A 24,917-nucleotide genomic window follows, 5' to 3' on the forward strand; every position below is an offset into this window, starting at 1 on the left:
AGCCATCTATGAGAACAGCAAAAAAAAGGTGTCAGCACATACTCGTACACTACTGGCTCCTCTTTCTCCTCTACTTCAGTTTTGCCTGCCGGACTACCAGCCTCCTCCTGGGGCTCACTTGTCTCGCACACTCTGTCCTCTTTGACCTCTTCCACTGGCTCCGGAACCTTCTGCCCCAAATCTTGTGGTTCTGTACTATCACTGGAAGACCCCTCTTGTTTTGGGATTTTTGTTTCCAAGGGCTCTTTTTGTCTTGATTGGAAAGATTCAAGGTTCGATTCGGGACAGGTGCTAGGCTGAAGCTAAAATACAATAAAGACATTGTGTTAGGATAATAAAACCATCCATTTCAGAGTTAAACACATGGAAATTGATCCCTCATAACAGACACAAAAGGAAACCAATTAGTTTAGCATCCACTCTCCAAAGATACACAAAGTATTAAAAAAATTAAAAAATAAAAACACACCAATCCGCTTCTAACAGCTTCGGCAATAAAACCTTCAAGCTGAAGCTGGTTTCTTGCAGAAGTGAGCCTGATTTTGCACTCCCCAACTTTAGTAAATAAACCCCACTCTGTCCTTCATGAACTAAAGTAATAATGATTTAGACTGACAAGCAACCAGAAAATTCTAGCTGTGCACATATTGAAAAGATTTTGTGTCTGATCGCTCACCCGAAATTCAGCTCCAAACTTCCGTAATTCATCGAGCTGATTTCTCTTCTGGTCCGTTTGCAGCACTGAAAAAAAAAAAAATAAATAAAAAATTAGGGGAAAAAAAAAAAAAAAAAAAAGAGGAATCCTGCTAATATTTATACACTGGCAGAGGACTAAAAACAGACAAACCTTTAGGAGGTGGCTTGGCATCAGAAGGTGCACTCTGCTCTAATGTCCGGCTTGGCTCTTTTACAACAGAGACCTGAATATCTTTACCTATAGAAAAAAAGAAAAAAAGCTTAAAAATTACATGACTGAATCTGTGTGGGGGGGGGGGGGGGGGAAGAGAAGAAAAAAAATCCCCCCAAAAAATTTCTATCTTTAAGGTTGCAGTAGAGCAAAAAAATAAATACAAAAACTACAGGTTTCCTTACTCATACGTGAGCCTATTAAAACTGAATGCTCAAAAAAAAGAAGAACTGACAATACTCAAGGTGGTACCCCCTCCAACATCACCAAAGGCTCCTCTCATAGGAGCCTGTAGTGAGGGAAATCTGGAGCCTTCCATCGTTAACCCTCCTCAAAATGTAATTTACATGGTGGTCATGCAGACCCTCAGACTACTTTGATTCACTTAAAGCCCTACTTCAACTTTTTTTAGGATCACAAATCAGCAGACTTGAAATTTTCACGTTGTAAAAGCGGTCACACTGGGAGAGAAGTTTTGGTCAAGTTTTAAAATTCTGTGTTCATGTTAGAAAGAGTTCAACTCTTTCTGTACTGAATTTTCTGGACCTCATTGGTACAGACAGCTAGCAATAAAAGCCTGACAAAGCTTTAAAACCTATAAACTATCAATTACTCTGCGCCGCCACCACCTAAGGGAAATGAAGAGATGCAGACTTTTTTGTAGTCCATACCAGGAGAGCAGCTATGGTTGCTGCCATAGATAAGCGGAGGAGTGATGTAGCCCAGTAGGGGATGGGGAGGGTGCCAGTGTCCGTTCGCCTTTACTTTTTTTCTGTAAAGGTGAACTAATCCTTTAACCATCACCTTCCACATCAAGCTTTAAAATCAGACATGTGACCCATAAAACAGGAACACACACACACACACTGGTTTTCAACTCGCTTTCTTTTCCTGCTCCTGGGTTAGCATCCTCCACTTGCCAGAGAATTTCTTTAAAGTGGAATTCCAGCTTACTCCAAACGGAAAAAAAAAAAAAAAAAAAAAAAAAAAAAAAAAAACACTAACCTTGCTAGCGAGAGATAGATTTTATATATATATATATATATATATATATATATATATATATATATATATATATATATATATATATATATATATATATATATACACACACACATACATATACATATATACACACACACACACACACACACACACACTTTCATTCCAGACCTCTCCACTGTGGCAGCCAGCAGTGGCAGCAGGGGAGCAGAGAGCACACTCCAACAATGGCTAGTAAAGCCTGGAGAGGCAACAGCACCCAAAGGCTTCAATTTCTCATCAGTTGTTGGCGCTCCCTCCTCTTCCCTACAGCAACACTGGCTACAGGGGTGCTGGATCACGTGACCAGACAGGACCTGCCTAAAAATTAGTATAAGTGTTAGGAGGGGACATCAAAAGGTTGGGGGAGGCTCTTAAGCCTGCATGTAAACCCTGCCTCCTGTCCTACCAGGAGATGCTTAAGAGCTGTAAATGGTTCAAGGCCATCTGTAAAAGTGCTGTGAAAAATAATCAGCACAAAAAATAAAAAACAAAATTTAACAGTTAGACCTCACCCAGCCACAATACAGCATGCATATAAAACATTTATTCATAATCTGCTCATTAAGACAGGGGCTCATCGAGAGAGTGAAAAAAGCAAAAAAAAAAAAATATACAAAAACAGACAATGAAAACCATTCCACACCAAACCTGAGTAATGGAAAAAAATGGAATAAAATGCCTAATCTCGTCACTTTAAAGAGGACCATTCATGACTGGTTTTAAACAAGAATTTGTCTATTTGGTCATAAAAATTGTGCAGGTTTACTTTGGCAGTTTGATTCTTAAAATTGATGGGTCAGAGGCAAAATATGATGCAATGTCTTAGCTTACAGACCTCAAGCGGAATACCACGCTGTAGGAAGCCCACCGAGTGTGCCTTAGTCGCATCAAATGCCCAAGCACTTAAAGGAATTCAATAGCTACAAGGTTCTGTGTACTTGGATGGATCATTAGTTAATGGCGCCGATAGCTCGGCATCTTTCAGGGCTAAGGGTCAGTGCCAGTGAGGATTCAGTATTGCAGCTACCAGAGTAAGGAGAATATGTCCATCAGTGGGGCTGTTTTAGTGTTGGGGTGTAAGATTAGGTTTTGTTTGGTCAGTGTAAAGGGAAGGGATTTAGTGGGGAGAGGAGTTTATCTAAAACTTTAGAGTCGGGATTAGGGCAAATTTTTGTTAAGACATTAGTTACAGATTAAGTGTTAGGAAAAGCTGTGTGAGAGTGTTTGGGGTGATTCAGGGATAAAGAGTTAAGGCATTTAATTTTAAGGTGCAGGGTTGAAGTGGGGGGGGGGGGGTATTTTTGTTAGGGTTACAATACAGGGGAACTGCAGGGTGCAGTTAGTTATTCTTGTCACCAAGAACCCCACACCAAAAAGGAAGCAACTTTTAGATCTCAGGTGCCTCCCAGTCTCAAAGTAATTACAGCTGAAGATGAAAGCAAAATACAAATCATTCCGACAATAGAAAGCCTGAAAAAGTAAAAATTTAAATTTCGATAGGCCGTGTCATAACTGGTCCTCTGAGCCCTTGGTAGCACACTGTAGTCAACATGCTGCAAGTAACTGTATTGCTCAAGATGACAATCCTAAAGGAGCTAAAACATTCTGTGTGTAAGACAATTCTACCACTACTACAAACCCTAAATATTTAATTGGTGCTCAAATGTTAAAATATCAAGTTAGCTATACTCATGCAATTTTCTGTACCAATGTGTCAATTAAAAAAAGAAACCAGGGCGGCCATCACAAGTAATACAGAATTATCCACACTTGACAGTTCCATTATATGTGAGCTGTGCACATGACAGTTGGGTTACGCTATAAGTTCTAAAAACAAACAAACAAAAAAAAAAAAAAAAAAAAGACTAAAAAGTTCCTTGCTTTGCGCATGCATATGACAACCTCTACCACCAAAAAAGTTCACAAAAACGGAGTGCAGCATTAGCTAGACTGATGGGTTGAGAGGCCCATGGGACGACTTCTCACCTTCCCCAATCATGGTGGGAGTGACAGCCTTTGGAGAACTGGGTTTGACAACACTGGTTTCTGCTGCTGGGCGAGAGTCCGGGGTAGAAGCTTGAGAAGAGGAGTCCAAAGAACTAGCAGAGGAGACTGATTTAGGAGACAAAGGTGTGTAAACACGGGAGGCAGCTGAGAGAGGAAAGAACGGTTCAGTCATGAAGTACTGTGAATAAACCATTTTTAAAAATCTGCTCATCGGCTGTTTAGCAAACTAACCTGAAGGGGAAGTGGACACTTCTATAGGACGGCTGGAGGGAGAGGACATAGTCTTACTACCCCGCATTGGGCGCTGCGCTTTTGGAGACATCCGTGAAGGCCCTGAAGGAAAAAAACCAAAAACACACTGAGGCCAAATACAGGCAGAAGACAAATATAAAATAAGGAGGTATTTCAAAGAAAGTATTAGAAAAGGTGAACTTTTAAAAATGAAAGTGGTATGGATGACATGCAATTTTTTAATATAAACAAGGATTTCTGACATTTCCAAAGCCTAGAATTCCCAAGGGAACCAGAACATGGAGCAGATCTCTGGCAGCGTGCACTGTACATGAACGCCATCAATAACTACAGTAGGAGGTGGGGGAGGTGTCAGAGCAATGCATGTATGACAGAGTCAAAATACCTCCATTGATGCCTCTTTGATCAGACACAGGACTGGAACTGGCTTCGGGATAATGCTGAGGAGTACTACGAGAAGGTAGTGAGCCCATCCCCGATCTCCCTCCTCTAGAAGAGTTTGTACGGAGTCCTCCGCGTGATCCGTCCCTCACGCGCTGAGGCAAAGGAACGTACTTTGCATCCCTGAGAGAACAAAAAAAGACAAGTAAAACACTATTATTAGATTGACTTTTAAAATAAAACTGAGTTAAGAAATAAAAAACATCTGTCTTTAATGCTCTGCAAAACCAGCGTAATGGATAAACCCAGGTTTAAAAATTTCATTTTGAAGTTAAAGATGTTATACCAAAATAAATCAAACCAATTCTAGCTGCTCTTTTGAAAGTAAGAAAAGCCCAACACTATTGCATTCACATCACAACCTCCATGTTACAGGCCAAGCACCACATTCTAACATAAGGACAAGCCACTCACCGGGATCCAAAGCTCGGGCTGTCCCGGTCAGATGTAGGACGCTGGACACCGCTGTGCTTCTCCTCCTCTGTCCTGCCATCATCGTTTTCTATGGCGATCCGCGCTCGGTATTGCGGGCTTGATTCAATCTCGCGGGCGAGCTGGGTAGCCCTGGCTTCCCGCTGCCTGAACTCCTCCGAGTTATCTTTTTCTAGAGGCACCCTGAAACAAAACAGAATGTTACCACACCTCATCTAACTTTAATACATTAGGAAAAACAGTCGTACGGATCACTCACGTGTACGAGGATAGGGTGCTGTCATAAGTGGTCTTCACTCCATAGTTGTCTTCATTAAATTTAAACATATCATTCGCGTCCCATCCATTAGACTGAAAATAAATAAAATATAAATTAAATGGAAAAAAAACCCAGCTAAAAACGGTTACACACTGGAGGCAATATGTAATTTGCTCTCCTTGACGGACAATTTTCTTATCTGCCAAGTGTAAATGACCAATTAAGCATCAAAAAGACTGGAAAATATTGCATTGCCATAAAGCAGTAGCCCAGTGTTTGGAAGCGCTCTACTTGCTCAAGATACACTTGATTTTTGTAGTCATTGCCATCCCTGGGGTTTATTTACCAAAAACAGAAAAGTGGTGAAGATCTGCACTGAAATCAAATCAGTTTCCAATTTTTGCTAAAACGTAACCACTAGACCCCTGGAAGATCTAACACCCCTCCCCATTTCATTACTAGGCCATTTTTTGCTTTTTGGCACTGCGCTATTTTAACTGTCAGTTGCACGGTTATGCAAGGCTGTACACAAATAAAAAAATTTATATCTTTTTTCACACAATAAAGCTTTCTTTTGGGTCTACAAAATACGGTATATGTAGTGGAATTTATTTTTTTTATAGTAGTAATGGCGGCGATCAGCGACTTCTAGCAGGTTTGCGATAGTATGGTGAGCAATTTGACACCGACACTCTGGGAACCAGCGATACCAATACAGTGATCGGTGCTAAAAATATACATTGTCACTGTACTGACACTTGCGGGGAAGGGGTTAAACACCTAGGGCGATCAAAGGGTCAAATGCGTGCCTAACCAGTGTTTGTGTACTGCTTTCTCCAGGGGGTGTGCCAGTTTTTATTCCCCGATTTTGTACAGACACAAAAACCAGCACTTCCCCACTGACAGGGCAGAGGTTTTCATGGTGTACATTGACAGGCTCTGCCCTGTCTTCCTCCTCACCAACCAGCGGGTGCCAGCGGTTAATTGCTGACCTTGCATTGCATGCCCTACTCGGAGAAAGTGGCAGGTCACATACTAGATACTTAATGCGGCACAGGAGAGTCGCTCTGCTGAACTCCTACAGGAGGCGGTCAGTAAGCAATTAATTGAACAAGATGAAGTTAAAAGCTGATTGGCTACCATGCACAGCTGCATCAGATTTTGCACACATTTTAGTAAATCTCCATATTCCATACTCACAATGTCTGACTCCAGGTCATAATCGTCACTATTCCCTTCTCCTCCATCCCATCGCATAAGAACCTTCTCCTTGTGTTCTCCGTTTACTTTGGAATTCGTGGCGATTGCTGAATCGGTAAATTTATCTGCACACGACAACAGAGATGCATGTCAAAGAGGGAAATGCTGGTAGAATCATGGATAACCAGATCACAAAAGCACACATTCTGAAAAAACCAAAAACACAGCATTGCCATTAGACTGCTTACCTTTTGTCGCATAATTGAAATCTACATTGTGGAAGTGCACAAGCACCACATCAGAGTTTTTGAATACCATGGTGTCCACAATTTCTTCACGCTTTGGCCCCACGGCTTGATCGCTTGTCTTCTTGTGTACAGCATCAACAGCCAGCTCAAACTGCAGGAAGAGGCAGAGTTACCTAAAGGCTTACTCCAACTCGTGTACTATACGCAGCAACACTGATCTCACGACATGCGCAATTGGTACTTCTTTGCAATCAAGCCTGCAGAACAATGCATTGCAGGTCTTGCATCTTGCAGTGTATTCCCTCAACCACAGGTTTGTAATGATGTATGGACCTATGGTTATGGGGCTGGAGATGGAGCGGCTGAAGTATAGCTTAAATAGGGATCGCCAGCATGCTCTGCATAGTGTCTCTGCTGCAGTGTCTGATGGGATTTGTAGTGCAGCGTGTGATTCTGGGGATGCAGCTGTGCTGCATTAAAATGAATTCTACACTATTATGCAAACAATGGCACCCTGCAGTTAAAGTATATGTAAACCCTCACCTTGTAAAACAACCCAATTTAAAATGCAAAAAAAAAAAAAAAAAAAAAAAAAAAATACATCTGTATATAGATATAAAAAAGGGGGAAAAAATTAATAAAAAAAAAAAAAAAAATATATATATATATATATATATATATATATATATATATATATATATATATATATTTATATATATTTTTTTTTTTTTTTTTTTTATAAAAAGTAAATCACATACACTCTGTTCAACTGCATAGAGGTGAGGGTGGAAAAAAAAAAAAAGCAGTATCTTGGTCTTCCTAGTGAATGGCAGCACAGGGAGGCAGTGCTGCGTTGTCAGCAGAGGTCTGACCATTGGAGTGCAAGCTCAGCCAGCAAACTGACCACACTGTGCTCTCCTGCTTGATGTAGTCGGTGTGCCTGTCAGTCCCTCTGCTTTCCTATTAAAAACTAAGGATTTCACACAAAAGGAAATCCAAAGAACAGGATATTTTTTCATAAAAGTACACGATACAGTAGGCACATATGAGGAATATAAAATGTTGGGTTTACATAATATTTAAGGTAAGGAGGGGGTGTGTGGTTTGGGTTTAGGACTCTTATGGGACTAGGCTTCATGTTACATCCTAAATATGGTCTGAAAAAGTGGACAACCTGTGAAGACAGCCATCTAAAAGTACATGCACACCATCACCTGGCACTACTTACCTTGGAGCTCAGGGTTTTGAAGATTCCTTGGTACGTGGTCCCATTTTTCACCTTAACATCACACGTGGAACCCTTTAAAAAACGCAAAGGTTTATCAACATAACTAAGCTGGTAGCCAATTGCACTATAAAAAAACCTGTCCAACCCACCGAGAAAGCAGACCACTAAAACATTTTCTAAAATACTCAGATAAAAGCCATCTATTGGGGGGCCACACACACTTCAATGATCCTTTTCAGTTATTGAGCGCTCTTAATTAGAAGTGATCCATAGTAGATAACCCATTTGATCCATATGCCAAATACGGGGAAATGGATTTGAATGATAGGATAGGATCCTATCAATCGCATTCCGATCACGTGTAATACGCATATATTTATGTACAAATCTCACTGCGGTCGACTGATGCAAAATTGACAATTTTCATACTTGGTCAAAATCAACTTAGGATTGACTGTATGGCTAAATGTTTAGATTCAAATTGTTCCGATTGAATTGCACATCAATTGGATTAAAAAAAAAAAAAATTTTATATACATATCTCTCTCTCTCTCAATAACATTGACGTGTGTATGGCCACCATCGGGATTGAACTGCCAAAGTCCTGAATGTGGTTCTAAAGTTTGAAGGTTGTTGTTTTTACCCCCCCCCCCCCTTCTCAATGAAGTACCATGGCACTAATGAAGCACCATGGTAGTTCATTCCTTCTTCCTGTCAGTATATCTGCTTGTTCGTACATCCCATGCAAGCAGATATACAGACAGATCTGGAGAGGACCTACATGGCACCAATCTACTGATTGCTGGTGCAATGGTTTACAGGCTCCTGCAGACAAATATGCAAATTTTTTTACCTGCAAAAAAGTGCATTTAATATTTTTTCTAAAAAAGGTGAAATTATCCTTTAATATGAAAGCAACAACTATTTTAGACATTTAAAAAAGGTCCCACAGAAGGACAGACAAGATGCCAGCCAAAACATTCTGGCCATAGGCACTTCGGTGGTCTTGCCTAAACAACTTTCCCGTCATTACCAAGAGGGTGACTTTAGGACTAAGCCCCACTAACTGCCATTTCTGTCTGAATGGCGCTCTTATTGAATGATTATCTGAAGCCAAGCCTACCTTATGTCATGAGAGTTTGTGACATTTTCTTTATTCCTGCTGCTCTACTATCTCACGCCCTAAGGCTAGGTTCACACTTCTGCAGCTCTGTGAGCTGCGTTTACTCGGCACTGGAAACCATTCATTTGAATGGGCTGCTGTGCATGCGTTTCATGCAGAAAAAAAAAAAAAAAGGTCCCTGCGCCATTTTTAAATCGCAGTGGCTGGCCAAAAGCACCATGCGATTTCCCAGCAATTCCCGCACCTGAAAGCGCACTGCATCTTTAGATGCGTGTGGGTGCCGTTAAGGTTGAATGGCAGCCTCGCACGTCTTTAAAGAGCAGCTCGTCTTGCTGCGGGTGGCTGCAGGAAAAGCTGTAGTTTCCACATCCACAATAGTATGAACCTAGACTTAGTAGGGAGATTTTATACATGCGGTGGCAGGGCAACACCATGCCGCTTTGTGAGAAGGCAGGCTGGGCCAGGTTTTGGAGAAAACGTGCACACCAATGATGCAGGTGTGGGCTGGCTTCATAGTCCAGACAGGATTAGAAGTCAGTGCCGCACCTTCCCGAGGGGGTCTGATTGTAAGGGAGTAAAGAGGTGCATGTCTGCGCCGTGTTGTCCAAGACAGGACAGCCGAAGGAGCAGAGCCTGTGTGGGAAGGAGCAGAGCCTGTGTGGGAAGGAGCAGAGCCTGTGTGGGAAGGAGCAGAGCCTGTGTGGGAAGGAGCAGAGCCTGTGTGGGAAGGAGCAGAGCCTGTGTGGGAAGGAGCAGAGCCTGTGTGGGAAGGAGCAGAGCCTGTGTGGGAAGGAGCAGAGCCTGTGTGGGAAGGAGCAGAGCCTGTGTGGGAAGGAGCAGAGCCTGTGTGGGAAGGAGCAGAGCCTGTGTGGGAAGGAGCAGAGCCTGTGTGGGAAGGAGCAGAGCCTGTGTGGGAAGGAGCAGAGCCTGTGTGGGAAGGAGCAGAGCCTGTGTGGGAAGGAGCAGAGCCTGTGTGGGAAGGAGCAGAGCCTGTGTGGGAAGGAGCAGAGCCTGTGTGGGAAGGAGCAGAGCCTGTGTGGGAAGGAGCAGAGCCTGTGTGGGAAGGAGCAGAGCCTGTGTGGGAAGGAGCAGAGCCTGTGTGGGAAGGAGCAGAGCCTGTGTGGGAAGGAGCAGAGCCTGTGTGGGAAGGAGCAGAGCCTGTGTGGGAAGGAGCAGAGCCTGTGTGGGAAGGAGCAGAGCCTGTGTGGGAAGGAGCAGAGCCTGTGTGGGAAGGAGCAGAGCCTGTGTGGGAAGGAGCAGAGCCTGTGTGGGAAGGAGCAGAGCCTGTGTGGGAAGGAGCAGAGCCTGTGTGGGAAGGAGCAGAGCCTGTGTGGGAAGGAGCAGAGCCTGTGTGGGAAGGAGCAGAGCCTGTGTGGGAAGGAGCAGAGCCTGTGTGGGAAGGAGCAGAGCCTGTGTGGGAAGGAGCAGAGGGGAACTGCAAGAAAGTAAAGGGTGACGAAGGCCCAGCGTTGTGTGCACGAGCATGGGGACTGTGAGCTTAGTGTGGAGGACCAAGGCATGAGGCTGAAGCAGTAGAGCTGCAAAGAGTCATGAGGCCGATAACAGTTTTGTTTGATGGTGGAAACCCTGCGTGGGAATGGGAGAACTTTTGCCTTCTTTTAAAAGTGGGCAGGAAAAGCCCTGAAACATACTTCTGGCATGGAGTAAACTCACTGTTTAGCACTCGAAACTGCAAAACCCCCAACTTGTCACAATGCCAAAGCATGAGGGCTACCGACCTTTCAATGAAATGACCTTCACCTTGACTAGCCAATTCTTTTATTGTTGCTCTCTTCAGCGACATCTGAAGTACTCAAAGTGACAAGTTCACCTTATGAAGGGTTGTATCTATCTATAGAATTTCCTTATACTATAATTTCTAAGTATAAGCTATTAAAGCAGAGCTCCACCCAAAAGGGGAAGTTCCGCTTTTAAGGACTGCTCCCCCGCTCCCCATTAAGGATTGACACCTTTGGCAGGTAACCACTCCCACTTCTGCTCCGATCTCCTAGGCCAGTGGTCGGCAAGCAGCGGCTCGCAAGCCACATGCGGCTCTTTACACGCTTTAATGCGGCTCTTGTGTGCCGGGCGCCCGCTCCCCTCCCTCCTCTCGGGCGGCAGGGACTCTGCAGCGTGATTCCAAAAAAAAAAAAAAAAACAGCCAGGGCAGCGCGCTCAAATGCAATGATTGGCCAGTCTCGCTGCCACTCACATCCTGATAGCCAGTGATTGGCTGTCAGGATGTGCGTAGGCGGGGCAGCGTGACGAACGTGAGAGGAGCTAGGCTCCTCTCATAGTCCGCCCTGAAGACCGGAACGGCGCGGGAACACGGCGAGAGGAACGCGCGGAGCAAAGGTAAGTGAATTGACACAATAGGGGGCATGAATTACTACGGGGGGGGGGGGGCATGAATTACTACGGGGGGGGCATGAATTACTACGGGGGGGGGGGGGGCATGAATTACTACGGGGGGGGGGGGGGCATGAATTACTACGGAGGGGGGGGGCATGAATTACTATAAAAACCTATTGAAACTAAAAACAGTGTACCATCCTATGTATTTTCAGTTTTAAAAATGTGGCTCTCAAAATAAATTTCAATCGTGGTTTTGGCGAGATTTGGCTCAGTTGAAAAGGAAAAAAAAAAAAAAAAAAAAAAAAAAAAAAAAAAAAAAAAAAAGGTTGCCCACCACTGGCCTAGGCGAACGGAAACAGAAGGTGTCCTCCCTCCCCGTAGTCTTCTGGGACACGTTACAGGTCCCAGAAGACTACAGGACCATTCATGAAGCGCAGCACTTCTCACACATGTGCAGTGGGCACCCGGCTGTGAAGCCGCAAGCTGTCACAGCCGGATGCCACACTGAAAATGCCGGCCTCCAGGACGGCCGGTGAAACGGGCTGCAGGGGACACCATGGGACAGGTGAGTGGCTGTTTTTTTATAAGTCAGCAGCTACAGTTTTTGTATCGGCTGACTTATTTTTTGGCAGGTGAGTGTAACTCCGCTTTAAAGACGAAGCTTCCTTCTTTTGTATTCCAACTTTCGTACGATTTCCCATCAATATATCATTGTGTTAGTTTTCCTATACAGGTGAACCTCAATGGTTCCACAGTAATCAGGAAGACCTGACAGCGAGAAACAGCAAGTGCAATAAACCCCCCCCCCCAAAAAAAAAAAACCCACACAAACTTTATTCCATATTCAAGTTTGAGTAATGTCACTGAGAGCAGCTGTAAGCCCGACTACTCACCACCACAGCAGTTAAAAAATGCAGCATTCGTGAATTATTATACACGCCTTCAAATACCTAAAATGACAGGAAGGTGAAATGAGGTCACTTTTGTGGCTCAACGGTCCATACTTCCACCATTAGCACAATGATAGGAAAAAAAAAAAAAAAAAAAACACTAAAAAGCGGTTTCCCTGCTAACCACCCTCCACCTATAAAAAGGGGAAAAAAATACCCACACCCCAATAAAATACTTGCCTTAGTCTTGCATTTGGGAGGGAGTGTTGTCCCCATGTCTTACCCCTGCTTCACAGACACCTAGGCACTCGGGATCCTGTGAGAACACATCCCAGCTCATTGCACAACTGCATTCTCATGGGATTTTGAGTGGTGGTGTCACCCACATTTCCCCAGAAGTTGAGACTGAGGGAAGTAGTTCACATAATTTCTTGTGAAATGTAATTTCAACAGTTTTACTTCCAGCATATTTGTTTGGGCAGTGGGGAAGGCAGCAGGGAAATGGGTTTACCATTTGCATAGATTTCTATAGAGGGTCAAAACTGGAAACATGCATGACAGCTCAGGGAGCGATGGTGCTCTATCTGGATCAGTGTGCAGGGGACACGTCAGACCCCTACATTCTGTTGTGGCAGAGGTCCGACTCTGCGGGGGACACGTCAGACCCCTACATTCTGTTGTGGCAGAGGTCCGACTCTGCGGGGGACACGTCAGACCCCTACATTCTGTTGTGGCAGAGGTCCGACTCTGCGGGGGACACGTCAGACCCCTACATTCTGTTGTGGCAGAGGTCCGACTCTGCGGGGGACACGTCAGACCCCTACATTCTGTTGTGGCAGAGGTCCGACTCTGCGGGGGACACGTCAGACCCCTACATTCTGTTGTGACAGAGGTCCGACTCTGCGGGGGACACGTCAGACCCCTACATTCTGTTGTGGCAGAGGTCCGACTCTGCGGGGGACACGTCAGACCCCTACATTCTGTTGTGGCAGAGGTCCGACTCTGCGGGGGACACGTCAGACCCCTACATTCTGTTGTGGCAGAGGTCCGACTCTCCAATGTGCTGCAACAGAGGCTGTTTCAACACAATGTTGCTGCAAAGTAAAGATGCCAACATTACGGTTATACAGGTTCTCTTTAACCCATTGACGCCGAGCGCACGCAAATATGCAGCGCCTCTGCATCTGGGCCTCGAAGCCACATATTTGTGTGCCATTAGAAAATACATGTGCTGAGAGCGCGCGCCCCCAGCACATATGTCCATGACTCACAGAAAAGGTCACGATCTCCCCTTTCGATCAGGACCTTTTCTGATCATGTGACGGTGATAGTGGTCACATGACCCAAAAACCCCTCCCAGCTTCTGAGAGTCTTAAAGGGCTGGCACGAAGTGGTTGTAAACTTTCACATACACCCAAGTGACTGCCCTCAGGTGATGCACAAAAATTAAAACAAATCCTCCTACATAAGTTGTACCTTTTTATTTACATCCATTTAAAGTGCTGAATTTATAAAGCTTGTCAGAGTTCAGAGAAAAAAAAAAAAAAAAAAAAAAAAAAAAAAAAAAAAGGGGGGGGGGGGGGGCAGAGAGCTGAAACTATACTCTGCAGAGCTCAGAGAGGAGCACTCAGAGCAGATTAAAGGGAAGAGACACTTCCTCCACCCAGCACGCAGGGACAGGGCTGAGGCTGTCAAGCTGCTGGAAGTACCTCCCCTGTCACCATTTTTCCCCTCTGTGTCAGGAAACTTCTCAGAAGTGACTCATGCTGATAGAAGAGGAAGGAGACAGCAGGCAGAAATGACACTTAATGCTCTTAATTGAGACAAGTACACACTATAGAGGGATGTGCTTTGTTCATATTTCATGCCCAACGTTTACATCCACTTTATGATTGCCCTAGAAAGAAGTCAGGACCGAAGAGGCTTTACAGTGATTGAAGAAACTGAAGTCAATACAGGGAGCAGGTGGTCACTTTAACACAGATGAAGGCACTTATTAGGCCGGGTTACTTTATATTGTCAATGTCAGTACCATATTCATGCACTTTGACTTACCGGAGGCTGAAGTCCTTTTACAATGCTCCTGCCCCTGTAAGAGAAAACACATCGTATGAATAACCAGACCTTCCGAGGATGAGCACAGCTCGGCATGACAAGCAAACCCTCTGCAATCAAGGAACTCACATCTGGGGAAAAAGCAACTTCAAACCTCTAGACTGAAGCAAACAATTCTTAACCTGATGAAGGCCACTTTCTGAATTACGAATAGCATAGTACTGTGCAATTTCAGTGATTTCAAAAATGTAATTAAAAGGATCGAAGCCAAAAAAAGGTATCTTGCAGCTCACCAGTCCTTAGATGTGCTCTTTTTCTGGTCTGTTTTCTTCTGATGATCATGCCAGTAACATACTTCCTGTCCTAGGGTGACAACGCTAGCTTGTACTGTACCCAGAGAAGCAGCGTGGTCACCCGATGACAGGGCGACTATAAAACACCTTCCCCTCATTTTTAACATAGTGGGAAGGATTCTATAGTACACAAAGGTGAACTGGTAGGGCTAAAAGCACCGCTAGATGAGAACGTGTGTACGCAGAGTGCACAGGTAGACAGCTCACTATTTCAGGCAGGATCAACAGGTCATTTTTGCAATTTGACTAGACAAACACGCTCCATGGTTTATGCAACAAACTAAAAACAAGATAAGTTAAATTGTTAACATACATTTTTAATGTTTACATAGTTCCTTCTTTAAAAACTATTTCTCTCCCTCCTCCCCAGGGGTTTGTGTGGGGGACAGAGGACATTAATTTTTGGGGGGATTGTAAAGGGGACGGAAGACACTTCCATTGGGGCGCAGAGGACATTATTCTGTATTGATATTGGGGATCTTTGATTTCCAGGTAGATGTCAAGATCAATATATAATTATCAGTCAAATATGACAGCAGACCTCTGGAAGGAAGATAAATTATCCTGTCTGGGGTATTCCCCCCCCCCCTCCGTTTCTGACAAATCCCAGGAGTTACATGGTCTGTTGAAAATAAATCAAAAGGCAATATGTGGTGCAGCACAGTGGCTAAATGGTTAGCACTTGCACCTGGCAGTACTCGGGTCGTTGGTTCGAATCCCAGCCACGCACCACCAGCCTGGAGTTTGCATGTTCTCCCTGTGCCTGCGTGGGTTTCCTTCGGGTACTCTGGTTTCCTCCCACTCTCCAAAGACATGCTGGTAGGTGAATTGGCTCCTGTCTAGACTGTCCCTAGTATGTGTATGTATGAATGTGAGTTCGGGACCTTAGATTGTACGCCCCTTGAGGGTTAGGGACCTTAGATTGTACGCCCCTTGAGGGTTAGGGACCTTAGATTGTACACCCCTTGAGGGTTAGGGACCTTAGATTGTACACCCCTTGAGGGTTAGGGACTGATATGAATGTACAATATATATGTAAAGCACTAAATTGACGGCGCTATATAAGGACCTGAAATAAATAAATAAGGCTGCCTGAGCCTAGAATTAGTCATTTAACCACCTCCACCAAGGGGCAGAAGAGACTTACAGATACCAACATAAAGGATCCTATCCCTCTTGTATTGAACTGTATTGTCTCCCGTTATATTGTCAAGTGCTGAGCAAACTGTTGGCGCCATAAATCCTGTATAATAATAATAATAATAATAATAATGAATCAGATCAGGAAGAGAAGACAATCTGAAGGAAGTGACCTGGGAGCAGTATGCACTTTGCTCTACAAAGAGCAGCTAGAAAGTCATGTATACAATGTACATCACCATCACAAGGACAAAAGTGACGCTACATTGTTTTAGTCATCTTCTATTCAAGCTACACGTCAAAATGCTTGCCAAGGCTTTTCCCCGGAGCTCACAACACCACACTAAATCATAGGTATCTCCTGCATTCCTTCCAGATTATCCACAGTCCCAGCATGCCTTCATCAGTACCTCCAAGCCCTTCTACTTTATCAATGCATTTGTCATACTCTGACAGCTACACACAACACATTACGTATATCACACACTTTAAAATGCTAATTTTGTTCCCCACAACCATCCTTAACTACGCACATAAACGGACAGGAGCAGTGCAGGGACGGGTGGCCATTTATAAACAACCTCCGCATTCCCTGCCTGTGTACGCAGCATCACGATCCGGTGCCCGCTGTGTCCTCCGATCGCTGTACAGGACCTTTGTGTGAGTTGCCAATCAGTGATCACATGAATAGTAGTAAGCAAGAGGTTACTTCCTGACATCATTGCTTACTACGTGTGAAATCTGTGAATGATCGCAGTGATCACATGGTACAGGGCTATTCACACCAGCCTTGTACCATGTGACAAGCTGTGACCAATCACTGCTCACACAGTATCTCAGCGGCTGTAGGAATGCAGCCAGAGAGAAAAAGAAATGATTGCTTTTACAGCCTTTATGGGTAAAAAAAAAATAAATAAATAAAAAAATCACCAACTCCTTTTAAATATGTTACCCCAACATTTCATATTCCTGATTTACTTTATGTTGTACTATGCAATTGTGTTAAAAAGTATTCCATTCTCTTTGTAACATACCCAGTGATCCTGCCAGTCCACTGCTTTCCTATTTGAAACTGACAACATCAGACATGGAAGGTCATCCATTCCAATGTGGTCAGTTTTCCAATTGTGCTGGGAACACAGCCTGCTTGCCCTCCAAATGGTCAGACTTCTGCTAACACACCTTGCAGTCATTCATTGGGAAGAGTGTACTGCCATTTCTCTGCCTCCTCCCCACTCTATCCAAAGTGGTGTTCATTGAATGGTGCCTGTGCCAAGCACGTGACCTCACAATGCAGCGGGGCAGCACTCAGCATGCAACCCAGAAACTAGCACAGATCATTGTGATAGCAGTCTCAACCAGAGCAATGTCCTGCTTTCAGAAGGATCCCACAGGTATTATTATACAGGATTTATATGGCGCCAACAGTTTGCTCAGCGCTTTACAATATAACGGGAGACAATACAGCAACAATACAAGAGGGAAAGGAGGGCCCTGATTCTAGGAATGGCACTTACATAGTTCCATTGGTCCTGCTTGGATGAATGTAATTATGTAAGGATCACCATGCCTACAATTAGGATTTGCCCTCAACCAAGCCATAGATTATGCAATTTGCTTTCCTGCAACTACAGGTGCTCAATTCCCCCATTGACAATGCATCATGCATTGGCTTCAGTACAACCAGCCTGCCCATAGATGGCTAGAATCTCGGTCAGTCCCTACTGAACAGGCTGAGAATCGATCCAACTATGGCTGGTGTGGAGAGGCAAGCCACTGCAAGGGTCATTTCTACCTGATGTGTGACTAAGGCATTCCAAGCTTTCAGTTATCACCCCCCCCAGTGCTTGCCATTATCAAGGTTGTTTGGGGAGTTGTCCTAATACAATCACAGGTGAATAATCTGAATGTCAATGGACAGGAAAATGGACTACAGGACTGGGAAAGATCAGGAATCCCACAATGGTGATAATCAAATCAAGTGGGACATTAACATTTCTATGTGAAGTCCATTTACAAATCCAGCAGGGCCACCACATTCCTACAAGATGCAAAACAAAATCCAATTATCTAATGCTAATACAAACAATGAATGAATGGAGGGCAACAAAACAGGTCCACTCTTCCTTCACACCTCACCCAACCTGAGAGGATTGTAAAAAGAACATTTTACAAGAGAGCCAGGCAGAGTAAACACAGAGGAGGTCTACTAGGAGAGCAGGGGTAGACCTAGAGCTAGATAGAAATACGGACACGGAGGTTGGTTGAGAGCAGGGTGGATTTGATTTAAATCACTAGTCAGTAAGGCTTGATATAAATCCTAGTTTTCTACATAAAGACTAATTCTTGCTGGTATAACTTTAATATACAAGTAGATGAAGATTTTTAGAACAACTTTTCATATTAGTTTTTTATCCCCAGTTTAATAGGTTAATCATTCATATTTGGACAACTTTTCTGTTGTACTTAGGAAGGAGAAAAATAATCATTACCTTAATAACAACAATTTAAATAGATTTATTCATCTGAAACAATAACATTCCAGCAGATGTGATTTGCTTAAACATCCATGTTTGGTAACTAATTTGGCTAAACAAAATATATATATTTGAATAAACTTAGACTGTCGGCCCCTTCCTCCCCACACTGTCGGCCCCTTCCTCCCCACACTGTCGGCCCCTTCCTCCCCACACTGTCGGCCCCTTCCTCCCCACACTGTCGGCCCCTTCCTCCCCACACTGTCGGCCCCTTCCTCCCCACACTGTCGGCCCCTTCCTCCCCACACTGTCGGCCCCTTCCTCCCCACACTGTCGGCCCCTTCCTCCCCACACTGTCGGCCCCTTCCTCCCCACACTGTCGGCCCCTTCCTCCCCACACTGTCGGCCCCTTCCTCCCCACACTGTCGGCCCCTTCCTCCCCACACTGTCAGCCCCTTCCTCCCCACACTGTCAGCCCCTTCCTCCCCACACTGTCAGCCCCTTCCTCCCCACACTGTCAGCCCCTTCCTCCCCACACTGTCAGCCCCTTCCTCCCCACACTGTCAGCCCCTTCCTCCCCACACTGTCAGCCCCTTCCTCCCCACACTGTCAGCCCCTTCCTCCCCACACTGTCAGCCCCTTCCTCCCCACACTGTCAGCCCCTTCCTCCCCACACTGTCAGCCCCTTCCTCCTCACACTGTCAGCCCCTTCCTCCTCACACTGTCAGCCCCTTCCTCCTCACACTGTCAGCCCCTTCCTCCTCACACTGTCAGCCCCTTCCTCCTCACACTGTCAGCCCCTTCCTCCTCACACTGTCAGCCCCTTCCTCCTCACACTGTCAGCCCCTTCCTCCTCACACTGTCAGCCCCTTCCTCCTCACACTGTCAGCCCCTTCCTCCTCACACTGTCAGCCCCTTCCTCCTCACACTGTCAGCCCCTTCCTCCTCACACTGTCAGCCCCTTCCTCCTCACACTGTCAGCCCCTTCCTCCTCACACTGTCAGCCCCTTCCTCCTCACACTGTCAGCCCCTTCCTCCTCACACTGTCAGCCCCTTCCTCCTCACACTTAGTTTCACTTTCTTCTTGTGCAGATCTATTCCACTCCAAACAATCAGAAAAATATTGTTTCTATTCTATTCACTGAACTTCTTGAACCTTCGCACTGAAGGGGTTGATTCTGTATTCATAGGTTTGTAGAAGTTAGGATGAAGGTCTTTTTCTGAACTCTGTTCATGTTATAACATTTTTGCTGTGAAGAAGAGGCATGTGATCTCCGCTGAGTCAAATTCAGTTTTGAGAACTGCAAAAGTAAACCGATCATCTGTGATAATATCTTGTAGGCAGAGAAACTGCCCAATAATCTTACAAAAACCTCTGGAAGAGCATGACATTGTGAATGGATTCATGGAATTTATTTACCAAAAAAATTAAACGTATAAAGCCTTATTCTACATAATTAAAAAACTAATCTTTATTTCATGATGGAATAACCTTTGGGATGGTAATAGATTTTCCTCAAAAAGCATTTTATTTAAAAAAAAACCTGATTTAAATAAAAAAAAAAAAAATCTGATTTTTTAAAAAAAAATCAATTTTTATCCACCCTGGAAGCTTCTGAGAGCCTTCAGTATTCATTGACTGGTGCATCAGACCAGTAGCCGACCTCCTGACCTACATTTAAACTCCTAAGCTGTATTCCCATAGGTATGGATAGAAGAGAAGCCATGCTGAGGCAAGCAAAAGCCCGGTGACAGAACCTTGAGCACCCTCAGGAGTTAGCACGTGTTCACATCATAAAGGTCAGGCAATGGGCAGCTGTCAGACCTCAGATCAGCTCCATCTTCGAAGGTCTAACATGACCCTCAAATAGTATGTAAAGCTAAAACAGTAAATATAACCCTTCCAGAGGCAAGCCTGTATAAGACAGTTTAAAGGATGAGCTCACTTTCAGAACATGTTGCACCCTAAAAACTGGTGGAACATGTAATATATATTCCCACTCCAGCAGCCTCTACCCTCCCCAGAAGAGCAGGGGACCACACACCCATTGTCAATTCAAAAATAACACAGCCGCATGGTTTGGCCGATGCAACATCCTCAAGATGAATGCCATGACCAGACTCTTCTACTTGCTGCAAGCTTTACCAATCAAACTTGCACAGATTTCCTCCATGAAGTAGACTCCCCTTTCATCAAGTTTGTCTGGTGGGGCAAGCACCCATGCAGAGGTATACCACCATCCACTATAGCTAAAACTGAAGCTTGGAGGTGGAATAGGCTTTCCTGACCCTGAACTGTACTACATGGCAACAAAAGACAAGAGTAGTAGACTGGTGGCCTCATTGCAGCTTGAAACTCCAGGTACCATTGGAACAGGAAGCAGCTAGTGCCCCGCTGGTGGGACTGCCCCAGGCAGGCAGATCCCATACAGCACACTTGTCCAACCATCCACTAATCGGCCCCACACTCACTGAAATAGGTTTTTCCCATCTCTCCTCTCTGCTTAGTTTTCTTTCCCACATGTCCCCGATCATGGGCTATCCGGGGTGTATACTGGGCCTGACGGACCCTTCTTACCACATTTAGGCCCTGCACGGGTTATTAAGAGCTTCTCACAACCCTGGCTGGGTTCCTTTTCAGACCATGTTAACTAACCGGAAACCTCATGCTTGACCACTGGACGGCCGCTCAGCTCTCCCATTTTTTGGGATCCCTACCCAAACCTACACTTTTCCCATTGAGAGCTTCACTTATTTGAGGAAATTTGCTTAGGAGAGGGCTCAATTCGCAGATCACCGTCTTATAAAACCCCGCTTTCTTACAAAATGGGAGAGGGACTTACAAGTTACCTTTACAGACGCTCAAAAGGATCATATCTTTCGCACCAAAATGCTCCCTTTGCGGCAAGTATCAAGTGACTACTTACAAAATCATAACCCAATGGTACAGGACCCCATCAATCCTTGCAAAAAACTCCTACCCAACCAAACTGACTGCTGCTGGCAATGTGACCAACACCCAGGCACCATCCTGCATATCTTCCGGGAATGCCCTAAATTGCAAACTGTACCAAAACTTATACATAAATTTCACCAAATCTTACCCCAATGTCGAGAAAATGTTACCCTCAGACATCTCCTAAACACCGCCAGGGCTTGTATGGCTTCAAGAGTGGATGAGGTTGAGCAGATGGAGAACCTGACTGCTAAGCTCCGCTATTAACTTGAGGACCATAAAAAGGTGGTTCTACTGGGACCTCTTCTGCTTGTCTAATTGCTTCAATACGCGTAGATTCACCTGAACACATACAATTGGTGCTGCCTGCTCTTTGCATTTCTTGCTCCCGGAGAGCATTTTTATAAACCCCTTCCCCCTCCCACTTTCACCAAATTGTGTGTGAATGGATGAGGCAACTCTGCAGGCGGAGCCCCGCTCATCTCTAACATCTCCGCACAGATCACAAATTAAAAACCATCTGTATTGTGTGCATGATACAAAGCCTCAAGTAACGGAAAGGTCAAAAGCAGAACACTTCTAGGATAATTAAATGTTTCATACCTTCCATTACAAACATACAGCCTGAATCAGTCTATAGTAGACCACAGGCTAGATATTAATATCCCCTATGGGGCATTAATGAGGCCTAGGACAGCATGATGCAGGAAGGGTTCAGTAAGAGCAAATAAAAAAGGGACAGACAGTGACTAAAATCAGTAAATGTTTCTCTACACTTCAATTGTATGTCCAGCCAAAAACAAGTTTTGGAGGAAGGGAAGACAGATTAGAGCCCTTGTTAGCAACCTATCTAGAGATCCATTACAGAGACTTTACCTCACTTCCTGTCCTGCTGACAAGGTTTTACCTAAAAGGAAGTGAGGAAAAATCTGCAACAGGGACACAGACAAGTAAAACCCTGGAGCAGAGAAGGCTGGAAAGTCAGTCAAATGAAAAGAACTGGTTTCTGTCATGCTGGAGAATTCCCTTTACTTCCAGTCAGGTGAATCCATCTTCAACCAGACAGGAAGTGAGGGGCCATCTCTGCAATGGATACTGGATAGTAGTGAAAGCAAAGTTTGGGCTCAGATTGGACGTGGGAGCAGGTAGCTGGCAAAATGCCCTCCAAAAAGTGCCAAATGTGGCAGTGGGATGGAAGGATGTAAACGAGCAGAACTATCCCTTTTGGGAAAAGTTATGCTTTAAAGCTGTAGTTAAACTATGTATTTGTATAGTCCAAGTATGGCTTTATTTGCCTAGTTACACTGGTCCAGCTTGGACCAAATTGGTATGTGTGCCATAACTGACCAACCCTCCCCCCCCCCAAAAGCTGGGAATCATTGTAGTAGACATCTCTTCTCCAATGATCTCCACTGGCCAGGTCCCTTGTCAAGTCAATTCCCTAATACTAGTGGTGCACTGAAATTAAAATTCTGTCGTTGAAAACGAAAAAAAAAAAAAAGCAATTGGCCGAAACCCAAAATGCAGTTTTTAAAAATTAGAATATATTTCTTGGAAAAAAAAAATACACTTTGGATAAAAAAAAAAAAAAAACCAAAAAACTCTTTTTTGTCATACTTTAAAATAACATGCTTGTGGAATGGCGAGAAACTGTGGTTCTTAAATCTCAATGGGCGACTCTTTAAAAAGGCTACAGGTTCACAGTGTAGTTACAGAGGAGGTCTAGTGCGAGAATTATTGCTCTTACGGTCCTGGCGATACCTCACGTGTGTGGTTTGAACACATCTACATATGCGGGCATGGCCTACGTATGCGGTCACCACTATGTGCAAGCTGTGGGGGAGGGGGGGGGTTCACTTTAAAACTTTTTTCATTTTGCACTGTCCCTTTAAAAAATGTTTTAATCACTTAAAAAAAAAAAAAAATTAACCGGAAGTGACATCGCTCCAATCCTCCAAGCGAATAGAGATGAGTGGAGGCCATCTTCCCTTCACTCATCTCTATGCCCAGCGCCAGGATCGTTCAATGGTTTCTCAACTAAGGCTTCTTCTTGGAGATACAGCAAAGCAAAAAATAAAAAAGCTGGTAAGTAAATTTAAAAACTGGCATTGACATAGCAGCAGCCTGTGAGGGAGCCTGAGTGTATACACACTGCTCCCTCACTGTATACACTGCCCCCCTCCCCTACAAAGAGGACCTGTCACTCATACCATCACATAGAGGACTACTGGTCCCATATGTGATAGCAATAAAATCATAAGTTAAAAAGGTAAAAAATAAAAATTTGAGCCTCCCCACATACGCAGACATTCTGGTTTTCAGCCACATGCATTCTGAATTTTAGGTATTGGCACCAGATTTTTCATTTTGGTGCACCACTAATTTCTACCTGCTTTGTGACTTTAAGGCTGGCCATACATTATACAAATGTTCCTTTTGATTTACCTTGACTACAAACCTAAACACTTCTAATTTGCAATCAGACAGGTCTTTTCACTACATAGTTGAAGGTAAATCTAAAAGAAATCAGAAAAAAAAAAAAAAAAAAAAAAAAAAAAAAATTTTGGATGGTCAGCTATAGATATTCCAAGCTTGCAGGTGTTACACCTTCCCCCCCCCCCCAGTGCTTGCCAACAAGGTTGTTTGGGGTGTTGTCCCAATTCAATCACAGGTGAATAATCTGAATGTCAATGGACAGGACAATGGAATGCCACTCCAGAAAAGATCACCATTCCAGGAAAACACAATGGACATAATCAAATCAGGAGTAACATTAACATTTCTATGTGAAGTCCATTTACAACTGCAGCCAAGGCCACCTCACACCTACAGGATGTAAACAAAGTCAATTATCTCTGATAAGAAGGCAGAGGAGTAATGAATGGAGAGCAGTGCACAGGTATGCAACTTCATTCACACCTCCCTCCAAACCTGAGAGAATAGTAAACATTTCCAAAAAGGAGCCAGACTGAGTGTAAACACGTCTGATAACCAGAGGGCGGGGGAAGAGCTGTGTACCTGTGATAGTGATAGACCAGAGGGGTACTGATAGTAAAATAAACACATTCAATATTAAAGATCATCTTAGATACACTTAAACAATATGCTTGAAAATGACAATTCATGTTTTGTTTTCTTCTTGTATCTCCTAATGAAGGGAACTTATGTCCAATGAAATGTATAGTTTGCCTTCTGTCATTTTTAGGTTTGATCAATATATTCTGGAGAATGATGGGTGCTGCTTCTGGTTCATATACACATAGGATGGAAGAATGCCAACAGGCTGTGCAGTCATTGGGACACGGATATCAGTCTGTATTGCTCAGCAAGTAGTCAGGGGACAGACATGATCCTGTGTTCAGGGATCAGTAAACAGATGTGATCCTATATCACTTAGACCCAGTTCACACTGCTGAAAAAGCTCTCTGGAAGGGCACACAGAAAAATAATTATGCGCCAATATATCAGCCAAAAATCGGGCTTGCTGAAAAGAAAAAAAACAAAAAAAAAAAAAAAAAAAAAAAAAAACAAACACCACACAATCTTCTGA

At 44.2% G+C, this 24,917-nt stretch overlaps 1 protein-coding gene across 2 annotated transcripts in view; it reads right to left on the reverse strand.

The window, feature by feature from the left end:
• The window catches only part of ATXN2L (ataxin 2 like), a 36,471-nt gene that overhangs the window by 8,683 nt on the left and 2,871 nt on the right, over nucleotides 1–24,917 (reverse strand). For both annotated transcript variants that reach the window (XM_089655773.1, XM_089655774.1), the window contains exons 2-14: nucleotides 14,442–14,475; nucleotides 12,390–12,446; nucleotides 8,019–8,090; nucleotides 6,791–6,941; nucleotides 6,543–6,667; nucleotides 5,343–5,434; nucleotides 5,066–5,266; nucleotides 4,596–4,774; nucleotides 4,190–4,291; nucleotides 3,938–4,102; nucleotides 848–934; nucleotides 677–741; nucleotides 43–302 (exon numbers count right to left, since the gene is read on the reverse strand). In XM_089655773.1, the coding sequence (XP_089511899.1) occupies nucleotides 43–302; nucleotides 677–741; nucleotides 848–934; nucleotides 3,938–4,102; nucleotides 4,190–4,291; nucleotides 4,596–4,774; nucleotides 5,066–5,266; nucleotides 5,343–5,434; nucleotides 6,543–6,667; nucleotides 6,791–6,941; nucleotides 8,019–8,090; nucleotides 12,390–12,446; nucleotides 14,442–14,475 (1,590 nt within the window). The remainder of the gene's footprint in view (nucleotides 1–42; nucleotides 303–676; nucleotides 742–847; nucleotides 935–3,937; nucleotides 4,103–4,189; nucleotides 4,292–4,595; nucleotides 4,775–5,065; nucleotides 5,267–5,342; nucleotides 5,435–6,542; nucleotides 6,668–6,790; nucleotides 6,942–8,018; nucleotides 8,091–12,389; nucleotides 12,447–14,441; nucleotides 14,476–24,917) is intronic.

This window comes from Staurois parvus, unplaced genomic scaffold (assembly GCF_062004578.1).
Source record: "Staurois parvus isolate SC_StPar_1 unplaced genomic scaffold, SC_StPar_1.0 ptg000867l, whole genome shotgun sequence".
Taxonomy (NCBI): Eukaryota; Metazoa; Chordata; class Amphibia; order Anura; family Ranidae; genus Staurois; species Staurois parvus.